Below are 12,730 nucleotides of genomic sequence, written 5' to 3'. Positions count from 1 at the left end.
GGAGAGCGCAATGCGCAACGAACTGCCGGGAAATGGTGTTTGGAGTCCCAAGGGCCGAGAAGCGAGAACCGAAGCGGAGCGGGAGCGGGGTTCGAACTTGCTGCTACCGGAGCCACGGCCGGGCGTGCTGCTCTGCGGCCGCCCGCCCCTGCCCGCGGGAGGCGCCTGGCCCTGCGCCTGCGCGCTGAGCCGCCTCTTAATATTCTTACTGATGTTTGAACAAAGGGCTGAGCATTTTCATTCAGCAATGGGCCTCACAAATTATATAGCTGGTTCTGCACCAGGGAGGGTAAGGAGAAACAGCAAGGGAGGAAAACTAGCAGGGCATGAGATGGGCTTTGCTCCATTGAAATTGCAGGATGGGAGAATTATATCAGACAACCTAGGGATTTTTTGTTTGTTTGTTTTGTTTGTTTTTTGTTTTTTGAGACAGAGTCTTGCTCTGTTGCCCAGGCTGGAGGCTGGAGTGCAGTGGCACGATCACAGCTCAATGCAACCTCCGCCTCCCAAGTTCAAGCAATTTTCCTGCCTCAGCCTCCCAAGTAGCTGGGATTACAGGCATGAGCCACCACAGCCCGGCTAATTTTTTGTGTGTTTTTAGTAGAGGCGGGGTTTCACCATGTTGACCAGACTGGTCTCGAACTCCTGACCTCAAGTGATCCTCCCGCCTCGGCCTCCCAAAGTGCTGGGATTACAGGCATGAGCCACCACTCCCAGTCAACCTAGGGATTTTTTAAACACAAGAAACATGAAATCAGTAGAACAGGGTACCCAAGGAGGAAGAACTGTGGGTCTCCATTAGGGGAGAAGTGGGACAGATGTCTGTAAATTCCATTTATCCATCTATTCAACACATAGGAGAGATGATCAGTTTTGTGGGCAAACGGAGTCTGGGTTTTGCCTGGAGGAAAAGGGAGAAGAAATGACTTCTCTAGGTCTTCTTCAGCTCAGGGCAGAAAGCATGATGGTGTCCTGAAAGAGCATAAACTGTGGGACATGGGGCCTGGGTTCCAGGCCCGAATCATTTATCTGGGCCTCAGTTTCCTCCTCTGTACACTGAGGGGTTTCAACCAGGCAATCCTGAAGGTCCTTGCCTGCCTTATATGCTCGCTTTTGGCTCTAAGATTCGGGAATACTACCCGGTCCCAGAACTGGTCACTAGAACTCAGGTAAAAAAGACAGTTTGGCTGGTGCCTAGGTTTGGGGAGGTTGGGGGGTAGCCAGAGTTCTGCCCCGAGACTCAGGAAGAGGCTGGCAGATTCCCAGACTTTGAGCCGCCAAGTCATCTTCCTCTTCCTCTCCAGCTCTTCCAGATCTCCTCCAGATGGGCTCATCCACTCCCCGCCCACCCCCCGCCCTCAGGATGACTCTTCTCAGGATGGGAACTCTTGGGGAAGGGATGCCACGTCAGGGCAGGAGAGTCTTAAGGTTGGATGGTGTCCACATGATGGCATGGAGGTGGGTGGGCCTGAAACCTGGTCTCTGTGGAGAAGCTGTTTTAGCACTGCCTGCCTGGCAGTGCAGTGAGCTGTGCATTGCCTCTCCCTGCAGGCTTCTCATGGGCTCTAACTGTCACCCTCCAAATTGGCCTCAGCACTGAGGAAGAGGAGAGTTAGTGGAAAGAGCTCAGACTTGGAGTTGGAAAACCTGTGTGTGAGCCTCAGTTTTCATTCCTGTAGGAAAGCGTTGATAATTCCTTCTCTACCACATTCTCAAACTAAGCAAACTATGTGCAAAAGCCCTCAACCAGCTGGCTGCAAAACCCACAGGGACACTGGTTTGTGTAGAAGGAGGGGAAGAGGTGTGGGACAGGAGGAAGGGCACTGAACCAGGAGTCAGGAGACATGAGGCTTGGCCGTACACAGTGGAGGAGCCCCTATTTCCTTGTCTGCTCAAAGACAAATAATACATATTGCCTTTTCTACTACTGGCTACATGAGAGGTTATGATACAGATGAATATAGCCCCTGAAGAGGCTGCAAAGGAGGAGACAGCTGTTTTGAAAAAAAATTAAAAGGATCCCAAATAAGTTCAGGGTAAAATAAATACAACTTTGCAGAAGAGTTTATAATGAGAAGCAACCGTACCCATCCCCAGACCTCATTGCTAGGGCCAACACTTGTCTCAAAGTTCCAAATACTAGTTTTTCTGACATTTACTTCAACAAACCCTCAGTAATAGTGTACACTGCTGTCTCTAGATTTAAAAGGTTCAGGATTTAGGCCATTTAGGTAGTCTCTCTCTAATTTTTTTTTTTTTTTTTGAGACAGGGTCTCACTCCGTACTCTGTCACCCACGATGGAGTGCAGTGGTGAGGTCATGGCTCACTGCAGCCTCAAACTCCCTGGCTCAAGTGATCCTCCCACCTCAGCCTCCCAAGTAGCCGGGACTACAGGCATGCACCACCATGCCCAGCTAATTTTTTAATTATTTGTGGAGATGAGTTATTGCTATGTTGCCCAGCTGGTCTTGAACTCCTGGGCTTAAGTGATCCTCTCACCTTGGCCTCGTCTCCCTCTAATTATTGATCATTATATTATTATTTTATAAATTTAAGTAATATAGCCCAACCTCTAGTTCCTATTTATGGTATTAGAAAGTATCTCTTGACTGTACTGATTGAGGATAGCGGCACCCTGCCCTTCCCTGAGCTGCAATGAGGGAAGACATGTCAATCACCTAAGATGAACCATCTTGTTATGGGGGGTGTTCAGCTGGAACTCCTGAAGGTGCAGATGCTCTGACGGCCGTGCTGAGCATTCCAGATGGCATAGGAGTTCCTGGAGGCATCAAGACTTCCCCATTCCAATGAACAGCAAGGTCTGAGTCTGCTTGGATGAGGAAGGGCAGAGTTGACTGGCAAGGGGGTGGGAGCCCTGCAGGCTCTTGGGTGGTGTTGAGAGAACCCTTACTGCATGGGGAGAGAGTCTGAGGCATTAAGGTGACCATCCCCATTGTGGACCAGAAAAGGTCCCCAGCATCTGAGAGTAGGTAATGGCCCCGGCTGAGAGAGAATGTTTGGAAGGGGGGCTGCACGTCTGGGAGAGGTCAGAGCCAGCGGGATTTCCTTCAGCTCCAGCCACTCCGGTGGGTGGGACCGGATTGCTCATGCTGGACACAGGAATCTGCCTTTGTTTCCAGCTGGAGGGGAAATGCCATAAATCCTGCCCCGTTCCCACCCCTCCAGCATCCGTGCCCAGGCTCTGCCCTTCTCAGGACTAGAGGGCCTGGGACTGAGGGCCCTCAGGTGAGTGCTTATTTCCAGGACCCCCAAATCCACAGGCCTCTTCCCCTTATCCCCCAAAAGCAGGGCACTGGCATGGGTGTAGGAAATAGGGGTCGGGGTATCCAAGGTGGGTCTGGAGTAAACAGGAACAAATAAGGAGTGAGGTTTAGACCTGCTCACTGCTCTCCTCTCCCTTGGAGGGATCATGGCCTTTCACAGTTAAGGAGGACACCAAGCTCTGAAGGGAGGACTTAAAGGCAGGGCCTGGGCCCCCCTAGCACCCCAATTCCTGCTCAGATAGATGGACCATGAAACTCCGACCAGTCACACAGACAATTTTTGGAGCTGGATGGCTGGGGCAATGGATGCAGTGTTGTGGGGCAGAGGGGGCAGAGCAGGGCATGGGCCAGGAATCTAGGGAAAAGGGGGCCCTGTTTTTATTTTTTCCTGGTCAGTGAGTGTTTGTGCACCTGTGTGAACAAGTGTGTATATGTGTGCCTGCATGTGAAGCCTCGCTACATGCAACTGGGTGTTTTTGGGCCAATGGGCCTGTGTAGATGTCTGTGCCTGTAAGCCCTTTGCTGACGGCTTGTCTGCATGTGTCTGTCTAACCATCTGGAGTAGAAGTTGGCAGGAGCAGGGGTGTTGAGGAGGGCCTAAACCTTGTCCTCAAGCCCTCTCCTTCAGATCTGGGTATTTTCCTTAGGGATGAAAAGGTCTCCCTGTGGGAAAGGAGAGAGGAGAGCAGGTGTAAACTTCTGTGTGAGCTGTAGCCAATTAGGTCTCTCTCGTTGTGACCAGCTGAGATCTGATAGGTGGAAGGTCAAGATAGGCCAGGGTAAGGGTGTGGCTGGCCTGGTGGTTGATGTGGTGGAAGATGCATGTGTGGTCCCAACCACTTGGAAAGTGTGACTGCTGGAGAGAGGGCATTCTGTCCAGGTTCCCCAGTATGGAGAAAAGAGGACACAGACCAGTGAGTCCCCACCTGTCCTCTGTCCTCCCTATATATACGTACTCCCTTGCCTTTTCCTGGCGAGGGGTTTCCTGGGGCATGCCCTGGAATGCCCACTGCCGGTCCATGGATAAGAGCGGCCCCTGAGAGAAAGAGGGAGATGATAAAGACCCCCCTGAGCATCCAGGACCTTAGAGGAACCTGAACAAGGTTCTTCCCTATGCACATGTTTTGAGCCTGGGATGGGCCCCATGCTGAGCCAGGGGCTAGGGACACAGACATGGTCCCTGCCCACATGGGAATGAGTAGGGTTCCCCAGGAGTCCACACAAGCCTGGCTGACATCCCAGTGTGTGTCGGGACAGCCAACTCTGCAGTCCCAGGTATAGGAGCCCTCTTGCTCCCAGGTGGAGGGTGGACATGTGCACACTCCGGGAGCAGCTCCTCCAGCTGCCAGCACTGTGGTGATGAGGTGGGCTGGGAGTGGGCCTAGGGTGGGGGATGCAGAGATGTGTGTTTTCATTTCCTGGGCCACCAGAATTGTTTCCTAGAATCACAGGGGAGGCCATGGGGCCCCAAGGGCACATCCGCCAGCCTCCTCCACGGAGCTGCACCCTGGGCTGTTCTCTCACTCGCTGCTGCTCAGGTACCATCCCAGGCTGCTGTTGACCCACCATGCCCTGACCATGTGCCAGGCGGTGCCCAATGCCTCTCAGACCCCTCACTGCTCGGGCTACAGACAGCCCTGGGTGGCAGCAATTGTGGTCTCATCATTTGATGTTACACATGAGGTGACTCAGGTTGGGAGAGGCAGAGCCAGGACTGAAACCCAGGTCTGTCTGACTCCAAAGGCTTTGCCGTGCCTGCATTCTGCACAGCCAGGGGCCTCACTATGGATTTCTTGGCCTCTGCTGACAGGGACTGAGTTCGGAAGCCTCAGGAGCTGTGATGAGGGAGGGGGAGGCAGGGATATTAGAGGAGAGGTTGACTTTGGGAGGCACAGGCCAGAGCAACTCCAGGCCTCAAGGCTTCTCTCCCTCTGATCAGCCTGAAAGGGTTCTGGGAGGGGGAGGGAAGGCTATTGTCAGGATCTATTAGAGGATTAGAGAGAAATGCCTTGGCATGGGAGGGGGAGTTGCTAGAGTGAAGTCCGGGGACTCTAGCTGTCCTGGAGATGGCCAGGGATTGGAGGGGTGGGTCTTCTCCAAGGCGGAGAGGCTCCCTCTGCTGGAAAACATGCTCCAACCTGGAACCCAGGCATTAATGTGGGTTCCACCAGATACACCACAGCCAGGACAGAGGGGCCAAGGGAACCACAGAGGGCTAGTTCCCTGGCCTTGAAGGTACAGTAGTCGCCCCTGAGCAGGTTGGAGGTGGAGGGAGAGGCTCAAAGAATCAGAGGCTCAAAGTTTAATCCTCCCTGGCTGCAAGCAGATGCCATGTGCTACAGTGGAATGAGCGCAGGCTTTGGAATCTCACAGACTTGAGCTCCAAGCACTGCTTTGCCGCTTACCAACTGGTGACATTGGGCAAGTTGCCTAAACTTTATAGCCTCAATTTCCTCAACTGCAAAATAGGAAGGCTGTGCAGATTAAATAAGAAAACGGAGGCCGGGCGCGGTGGCTCACGCCTGTAATCCCAGCACTTTGGGAGGCTGAGGTGGGTGGATCACCTAAAATCAGGAGTTCAAGACCAGCCTGGCCAACATGGTGAAACCCTATCTCTACTACAAATACAAAAATTAGCCAGGTGTGATGGCGCATGCCTGTAATCCCAGCTACCTGGGAGGCGGAGGTTGCAGTGAGCTGAGATCAAGCCACTGCACTCCAGCCTGGGTGACAGAGATGAGACTCCATCAAAAAAAAAAAAAAAAAGAAAAGAAAAGAAAAGAAAGAAAGAAAGAAAAAGAAAATGGGCCAGGCGTGGTGGCTCACAACTATAATCCCAGCACTTTGGGAGGCTGAGGTAGGAGGATCGCTTTAGCCCAGGAGTTTGAGACCAGCCTTGGCAACATAGTGAGACTTTATCTCCACAAAAAAATTAAAAAGTTTTCCAGGTGTGGTGGCACACACTTATAGTCCCAGCTACTTGGGAGGCTGAGGCAGGAGGATCCTTTGAGCTCAGGAGTTCAAGGCTGCAGTGAGCTATGATCACAACCTTGCACTCCAGCATCAGCAGCAGAACAAGACCTTGTCTCAAAATATATATAGATAGATATAGATATAGATAGATAGAGCCAGGTACGATGCCAAGTGCTGCATCATCTCATTCAATTCTTATAACAGCCCTATGGTGAACATGTTACTCTTACCTCTATTCTGCAAGTGACACCTGTGAGGCTCAGAAAGTGTAAGTAACTTGTCCAAGGTCACAGGCCAACTCCCAGGGAGGCATTTTGCCATGATGCTGATCCACGACTAGCGACGTAGCTTCTTTCTCTGTCTATGATGTCCAATGCCAAGGCTGGCTTCCTATGCCATGATTTCAGCAGTGGGTGGGGAGGAAAGAAATCTAGCTCCATCCTGGAGGCCCTGAAGCAGTTTAATCCAACTCACTTCCCCGGGGCTCTTCCTTAATACGTCACCTCTCGATAGTACTTTACAGTTTATGGAACTCTTTCACCCATACTAGCTAGTGGATCCTTCCAATAGCCCCATTTTCTCCACTTAACAGATGTGAAAGCCGAGGCAAGAGAAATTTAAGTGCCTTATTCGGGATCAAGTTACCCTTGAGTCCCTTCCAGTCCACCATAGTGGCCTTCAGAGCCCTTCTGGGAGAAATCATATATTATCTGACCCTATTAGTCATTTTCATCTCAGTGTGTGTGTGGGGGGGGGGGTGTATTTTCCCTGTTCAAAGAGTGGATTTATTTCTTAATGTTTCAAAATTTGGTAGACATAATTAGAAAGTCAAAACGCCCTGTGCAGAATTCCACATAATTTATCTAGATACTCTACCCTCAAGGAGATGGTGTATAACTCCCCACTCTGTTAGTGTGGACTTTGTATAAGACTTCCTTCCAAAGATGACAGTGCAGAGAGGGAGAAGAAAGAGAAACTTTACAGTGGAGAAAACTGACAAACTACCTGAGCCAGGTGATTGAGGTCTATATCAAGTGATAAGTCATGTTCATACCATATGCCTCCCTTGACATGATGTGAGAAAAACTTTACCTCTGTGGAATCTTCCCTTCTGAAAACCCAAAGACCCAGTCTTACATTAATTATAAGAAAAACATCAGACAGGCCAGGCGTGGTGGCTTACACCTGTAATCCCAGCACTTTGAGAGGCCAAGGCAGGCGGATCACTTGAGCTCAGGAGATCAAGACTAGCCTGGGCAACATGGTAAAACCGCGCCTCTATCAAAAATACACACACACACACACACACACACACCAACAACAACAACAAAAAATCAGACAAACCTCAATTGAGAGACATGCACAAAATACATGACCAATATGACTCAAAACTGTCAAGATCATGAGGAACAAGGGAAGTCTGAGAAACTGTCACAGTCAAGAGGATTCTGGGGGATGTGATGATGAAATGTAACAGGGGATCCTGGATAGAATCCTGGGATAGAAAAGGGACATTAGGGCTGGGCACGGTGGCTCACCCCTGTAATCCTAGCATTTTGGGAGGTCAAGGCAGGCAGATCTCTTGAGGTCAGGAGTTTGAGGCCAGCCTGATCAACACGGTGAACCCTGTCTACTGAAAACACACAAATTAGCTGGGCATGGTGGCGCACGCCTGTAATCCCAGCTACACGGGAGGCTGAGGCAGGAGAATCGCTTGAATCCAGAAGGTGGAGGTTGCAGTGAGCCGAGATCACACCACTGCACTCCAGCCTGGGCAACAGAGGGAGACTCTGTCTCAAAAAAAAAAAAAAAAAAAGAAAGAAAAAGAAAAAAAATTAAGGAAATCTGAATAAATCTGTTCAGTCCTTTTCTGGAGAACACTACTGTGTTCTTCCCAGGGATGCTCCAGTACTGCATTGGGGCTTAGCGTTAAAGCCTGGAGGCCACACTGGATGGCTAGATCTCAATCTTGAGCCCTGCCAGTCTAGCTGTGGGACCTAGGCAATTCCTTAACTTCTCTGTGCCTCATATCCTCAAAGATAAAATCCTCAGGATTACCGGAAGGGTTAAATGTGTTACTATAAATAGTAAGCACCTTCTAAGTAGTTGCTATCATTATTATAAACATACAAGCAAATATATTTTACACAACAAAAGTTTGAGAAAAATATCCAAAACTTGTAAATAAGGCCCCCAAAAAAAGTTGGTGCCCTTTCAAAGATATTTTAGATCATTGGCTAATAACCCCACCTATGGGTCATCTAGGGGAAGTTAACTTTGTTTGACATGCTATTAATATTTACTATTGATAAGGACCCAGGCTCTCTAAAAGGACAGATTAACCTGTTAAAGATTGATAAGTGGCAAATTATTTTGGTCTAGTAGAAAAAAATAAAAATGGTTATGGCTTTATTGCCAGGTGTCAATTAACTTTTTTGTGTCTAACTTTGCAATCTTATTCCAGCATTCATTTTTTCACTGATTGTCAATAATGGCTTTTCTTTTCTATTTTTTTTTTTGATCCATCCTGCTGGTTCACTCATTAAGTAGTTAAATAAATCTTGGTACTCGCTATATATTTGTCTTAGTCATGTTTATCTTCGCGAAAATTTTACTTCGACAAATAATAATATGCCATATACACTGTTCCACTCCTTAGTTATTTTTACTTTATACATCTTGATGGTAGTTTCATATCAGAATATAAACAGCTTCCTTAGTCTTATTTTAGAATACACTGTAGAGTATGCACTGTATGGATGGACAGGAATTACATCCGTAATCAATCTGGTCTGTCCCTTACTGATGGACACTTCAGGTGTTTCCACTCTTTCACTCTTGCAAACAATGCTGGAATGAATGACCTTGTATATATACAGGTTGAGAGCAGATTTACTTAGGTAGAGGTGGATGGGGAGGCCGGAGGCACTCCAGAGGGGAAAGAAGCCTTGGGAGGGGCCTGACTACCTGTTCCCAGCCTGTCCTATCCCATCTTCCCCTACTTCTGTGCCATTCTGGCCTCCTCCTCCTGTTTCCTCTTCTCTATCCTGAGCTCCTGGTATCGCCAGAGAGGAAGGGCCAGACTTTGATATCCTGCAGGACTGGGCTTCGGCTGGCACTGGTGGGGGGATGAGGATGCCTTGGAGAGGAGGATCTTGGGGACTTGGGGCCTGGGGCTGGTGCTATCCCTGGGTTGTAGCCACTGAAGGCACTTGCTCAATATGCCCTGAGGGCTCTGGTAGGGGATGAAGACCCACGGGGACCTCTGGGGACTCCCTGGCGGGGACTGGGGAACCAGGGGAGGGGGCGGGGCAGTACCTAACAGCTCTGGCACAGACTTGCTTCGGGTGCCCAGCGAAGGTGGGTGGTCAGGGCACAGAGTGTGGCAGGCAGTGGTGACGAAGGGACTGGCCAGGCTGGTTGTGGCAGTCACAAGGTGGTCCAGAACGCCCCTCTCCTGAGGAGATGGGGCAAAGGGGAGGCTCAAGGTAGCCTGCAGCCGCTCTAGGAGTGAAGGGGCAACCTGGGCCTGGGCCTGGGCCTGGGCCACGAGCCCGGACAAGGCCGGCCACTCGGGGTGGTAGTGCTGGCTAAGCTGCTCCACTTGGGGCCGCCTCAGCAGCTGCCGAATCCTCCACACGGTGTCGAAGCTGTCAGTCAGCACTGCCCATTCCAGGGCCGTCTTGCCCCGAACAGGGTCCACTGCTGTCAGGTCAGCACCTGGGAAGGAGCACAGCGGGTGACATGGTGCGGGATAGGGGGTGGTGATTTGTGGAAGGGCAGATTCTTTAGGAGCAAGACTGATGTGGGTTACACTCAAAGCCATAGAGTCCCATCCTGTTGAAGGTGGAATCGGGGAGGCCAGTGTTGCAACCTCCTGTTTAAGAGAGATTAAGACACTTAGGTCCAGAGAGGGGAAAAGACTTCAGAGAGACCTATTGTGGGTCTCCACCTGGGGCAGAATAAGGATCTCCTCAATCCAAGGAGCTGAGCAGAGCAGTGGTGCAGGCTGCCCAGGACAAGCAGAGGCCTGAGCTGCACCCTCTGGGGCAGGTGGGTGGGGATGGTCAGCTGGTTCCCTCTCCTGGTTCTTCTCTTCTCACCATCTCCCTCTCCCATCTTGGGGTTGTGGGAGAAGCGGTCACTCTAAGACAAAGGAAAGGGTGTAGAGTGCCCTCCTTTTTCATTCACTCCTTTTTCACTCCAAACCCAGTGGGGTGTGTGGGGAAGGGAAAAGTGGAGGCGGGGTCCCCCAGAGTGACCAGCAGAGGGCAGCCCCACTGCGGGGAAGGAGGGCCCCCAAACAACTCCACGGACAATGTGGACTTCACTGCACCTCCCCCTGAACAACCCCACAGAGCCACAGGCCTCAACGACACTTCCCTGGATCCCCTAGAAGCCTGGCTTGTCAGAGTTGGAGGTCGTCCCAGGGAAAGCTAACACCCTCACAATACTGGTGAGGCCCAGAGAGGGAAGCCACTCAGCTAGGAACAGGGGCTGGTTCCAGATGCCAGCCTTTTTTTGTGTTAGGTTTTCGAGCTGGGCTAGGTTCCCCTCCCACACTTTCCTTCCTGGGACCTCCACACACAATGTCTGAGCTATCAATAGCAGGACTTGGTTGATTGTACGAAGCCCAAAACATGCGCCCACCTCCAGGAAGTTGAACTAGATTGACCCTCCATCTCCACCTCTCTCCTCTCTGCAAATAATCACAGCTGACTTAGTGACTGGTGGGCAGGCTTGGAGGAGGGACTGGAGGCCACACACCCCGGTCCAGGCCCCACACACCTGCCATGAGGAGGGTGGCCACGCACTCACAGCGGTTCCGCATGGCAGCCTTCATTAATGCTGTGAGCCCCCGCTGGTCCCGGCGTTCCAGGTCCAGGCCCACATAGTAGTTGAGCAGGAGACTCACCAGAGGCACGTGGCCTGCAGGGCAGCAAGGGTAAGCTTGGTCCCCAGGAAAGGGGGTGATGAAGCTCCCAAACCGCCCTCCACCCAGCATGACAGAGTCTGGTATAGAACGCCGTGCAACAAGGGTGGGGCTGAGGCCCTGTCTGCTTCAAAAGGGGGGCTGTCGGAAGTGGGGTGCGGCAGCCTCACACCTGCTTGGGCAGCCAACATGAGGGCCGTGTCCCCTCCTTTGTCCTGCTGGTTCACATCAAGGAAAGGACAGTGGCTGAGCAGGGCCACAACACTCTGGAAGCCGTGGTAGCATGCGACCATGAGGCCTGTCTGAGGGAGGGGCAGCTCAGATCTCCTGCTTTCCCCCTGGGCCACCCCAGGGCCCCTTGCACCCTCTAAACCCATATCTGTCCCAGAGCCTGCCCCAAACCCTGTGAAGACCCGCCCTTAACCATTCCCTTCCTCCTTAGGACTGCAGGGGGTATTGCCCCTGAACCCCTCTCAGGGAGCCAGGCCAGGATGGTGTGGTGGGGATGCAGAGATGCCCCCAGCTGTCCTGGGAAGCCAGGACATCTCACCCTCCCATTGCTGTCCACCTGGGTGGCCTCCTCTGGGGAGACCCCACCATCCAGTATGGCTTGGAGCTGGGTGGGATCATTGTGGACACAGGCCCAATACAGGGCCCCCAGCCTGCAGCCTGGGGTGGGGGTCTCCTTGCTCAGGCAGGGCAGTGCCTCAGACATGTCCAGCCGTCTCCTGTGCAATGCCAGCTCTTCCTCTTCCAGGCAGGGGGCCAGAAGGTGAGTCCCTCTTCTCATGCAGCTGGCATCTAAAACAGGATGGAGAGGGGTAGTGAGTGTCTCCCTGGATCCTAGGGAGGGGACCCAGCAGCTGCGAAGGGCACAGCCCTTGCCCCAGGGAAAACATTTATCCCAGCAGGGGTCTCGCCCCGTCCACCCTGAGAAAGGACAAGTTCTGGGTCAGGAGCCCTAAGCAGGCAGGGTTCACTCTAGGTCAGCACCCCAGTGAGACTCACGGAGAGAGGGTCGTCGTTTTTTCTCACTTGGGGTTCGGAGGGTATCTATGAGGCAGTCAACGCGGGGCACAGCCCAGGCTCCACGGAGCACAATCACCGGGTCTCCGAATGCCTCCAGGTGGACTATCCCTCCCCAGGAAGCAACGCAGGTAACAGATGGCTGGACTTTCAGAAAGAGCTGCTGCAAACACCTCGGGGCTGAGCCGGATCAAGCAACTGGGATTGGGGGCCCCGGCGGGGCGGGTGGTCACGTCTCAGGAGCGGACCCAGATCAGCCCCAAGATCCTCCGGGTGGGTGGGGCCTGAGCCGGGCGGCTCCTCCCCGCCGGGGCGCGCTCACAAAGACGACTCGTCCTGACCGACGCGCCCACCCTCAGCCTTGGGGACGCCGGCGGAGATGCAGCCTCGTGGGGTCTCCGACCAGCTTTTTAGGCCCAGCCTAAAGCCCCTCCTCATTGGGTGGAGCGCGACTTGCTGAAGGGGTGGTTGTGGGAGAGGGTCTGAGTGAATGCAGATATCTCATTAAATAGG

The 12,730-nt window shown here is 52.3% G+C and overlaps 1 protein-coding gene across 2 annotated transcripts; it reads right to left on the bottom strand.

Annotated features, from left to right (window-relative positions):
* Nucleotides 1-8,834: 8,834 nt before the first annotated feature.
* Nucleotides 8,835-12,470, bottom strand: ANKRD33 (ankyrin repeat domain 33). 2 transcript variants are annotated; one of them, XM_054444136.2, is made up of 5 exons: nt 11,742-11,992; nt 11,364-11,493; nt 11,047-11,187; nt 9,577-9,978; nt 8,835-9,376 (listed from the first exon to the last, which is right to left on the bottom strand). In XM_054444136.2, exons 1-5 carry the CDS (start codon nt 11,979-11,981, stop codon nt 9,222-9,224), a joined length of 1,068 nt encoding a protein of 355 aa, XP_054300111.1. In that variant the 5' UTR covers nt 11,982-11,992; the 3' UTR covers nt 8,835-9,221. The 2 variants fall into 2 exon arrangements, with proteins under 2 accessions (XP_054300111.1, XP_054300112.1); XM_054444137.1 differs by adding an exon at nt 12,200-12,470 and having other exon boundaries at nt 8,908-9,978; nt 11,364-11,992.
* Nucleotides 12,471-12,730: the final 260 nt, after the last annotated feature.

The sequence above is a fragment of the Pongo pygmaeus genome, chromosome 10 (genome assembly GCF_028885625.2).
Source record: "Pongo pygmaeus isolate AG05252 chromosome 10, NHGRI_mPonPyg2-v2.0_pri, whole genome shotgun sequence".
Lineage (NCBI taxonomy): Eukaryota > Metazoa > Chordata > Mammalia > Primates > Hominidae > Pongo > Pongo pygmaeus.
This window is presented reverse-complemented; position numbering and strand designations above follow the sequence as displayed.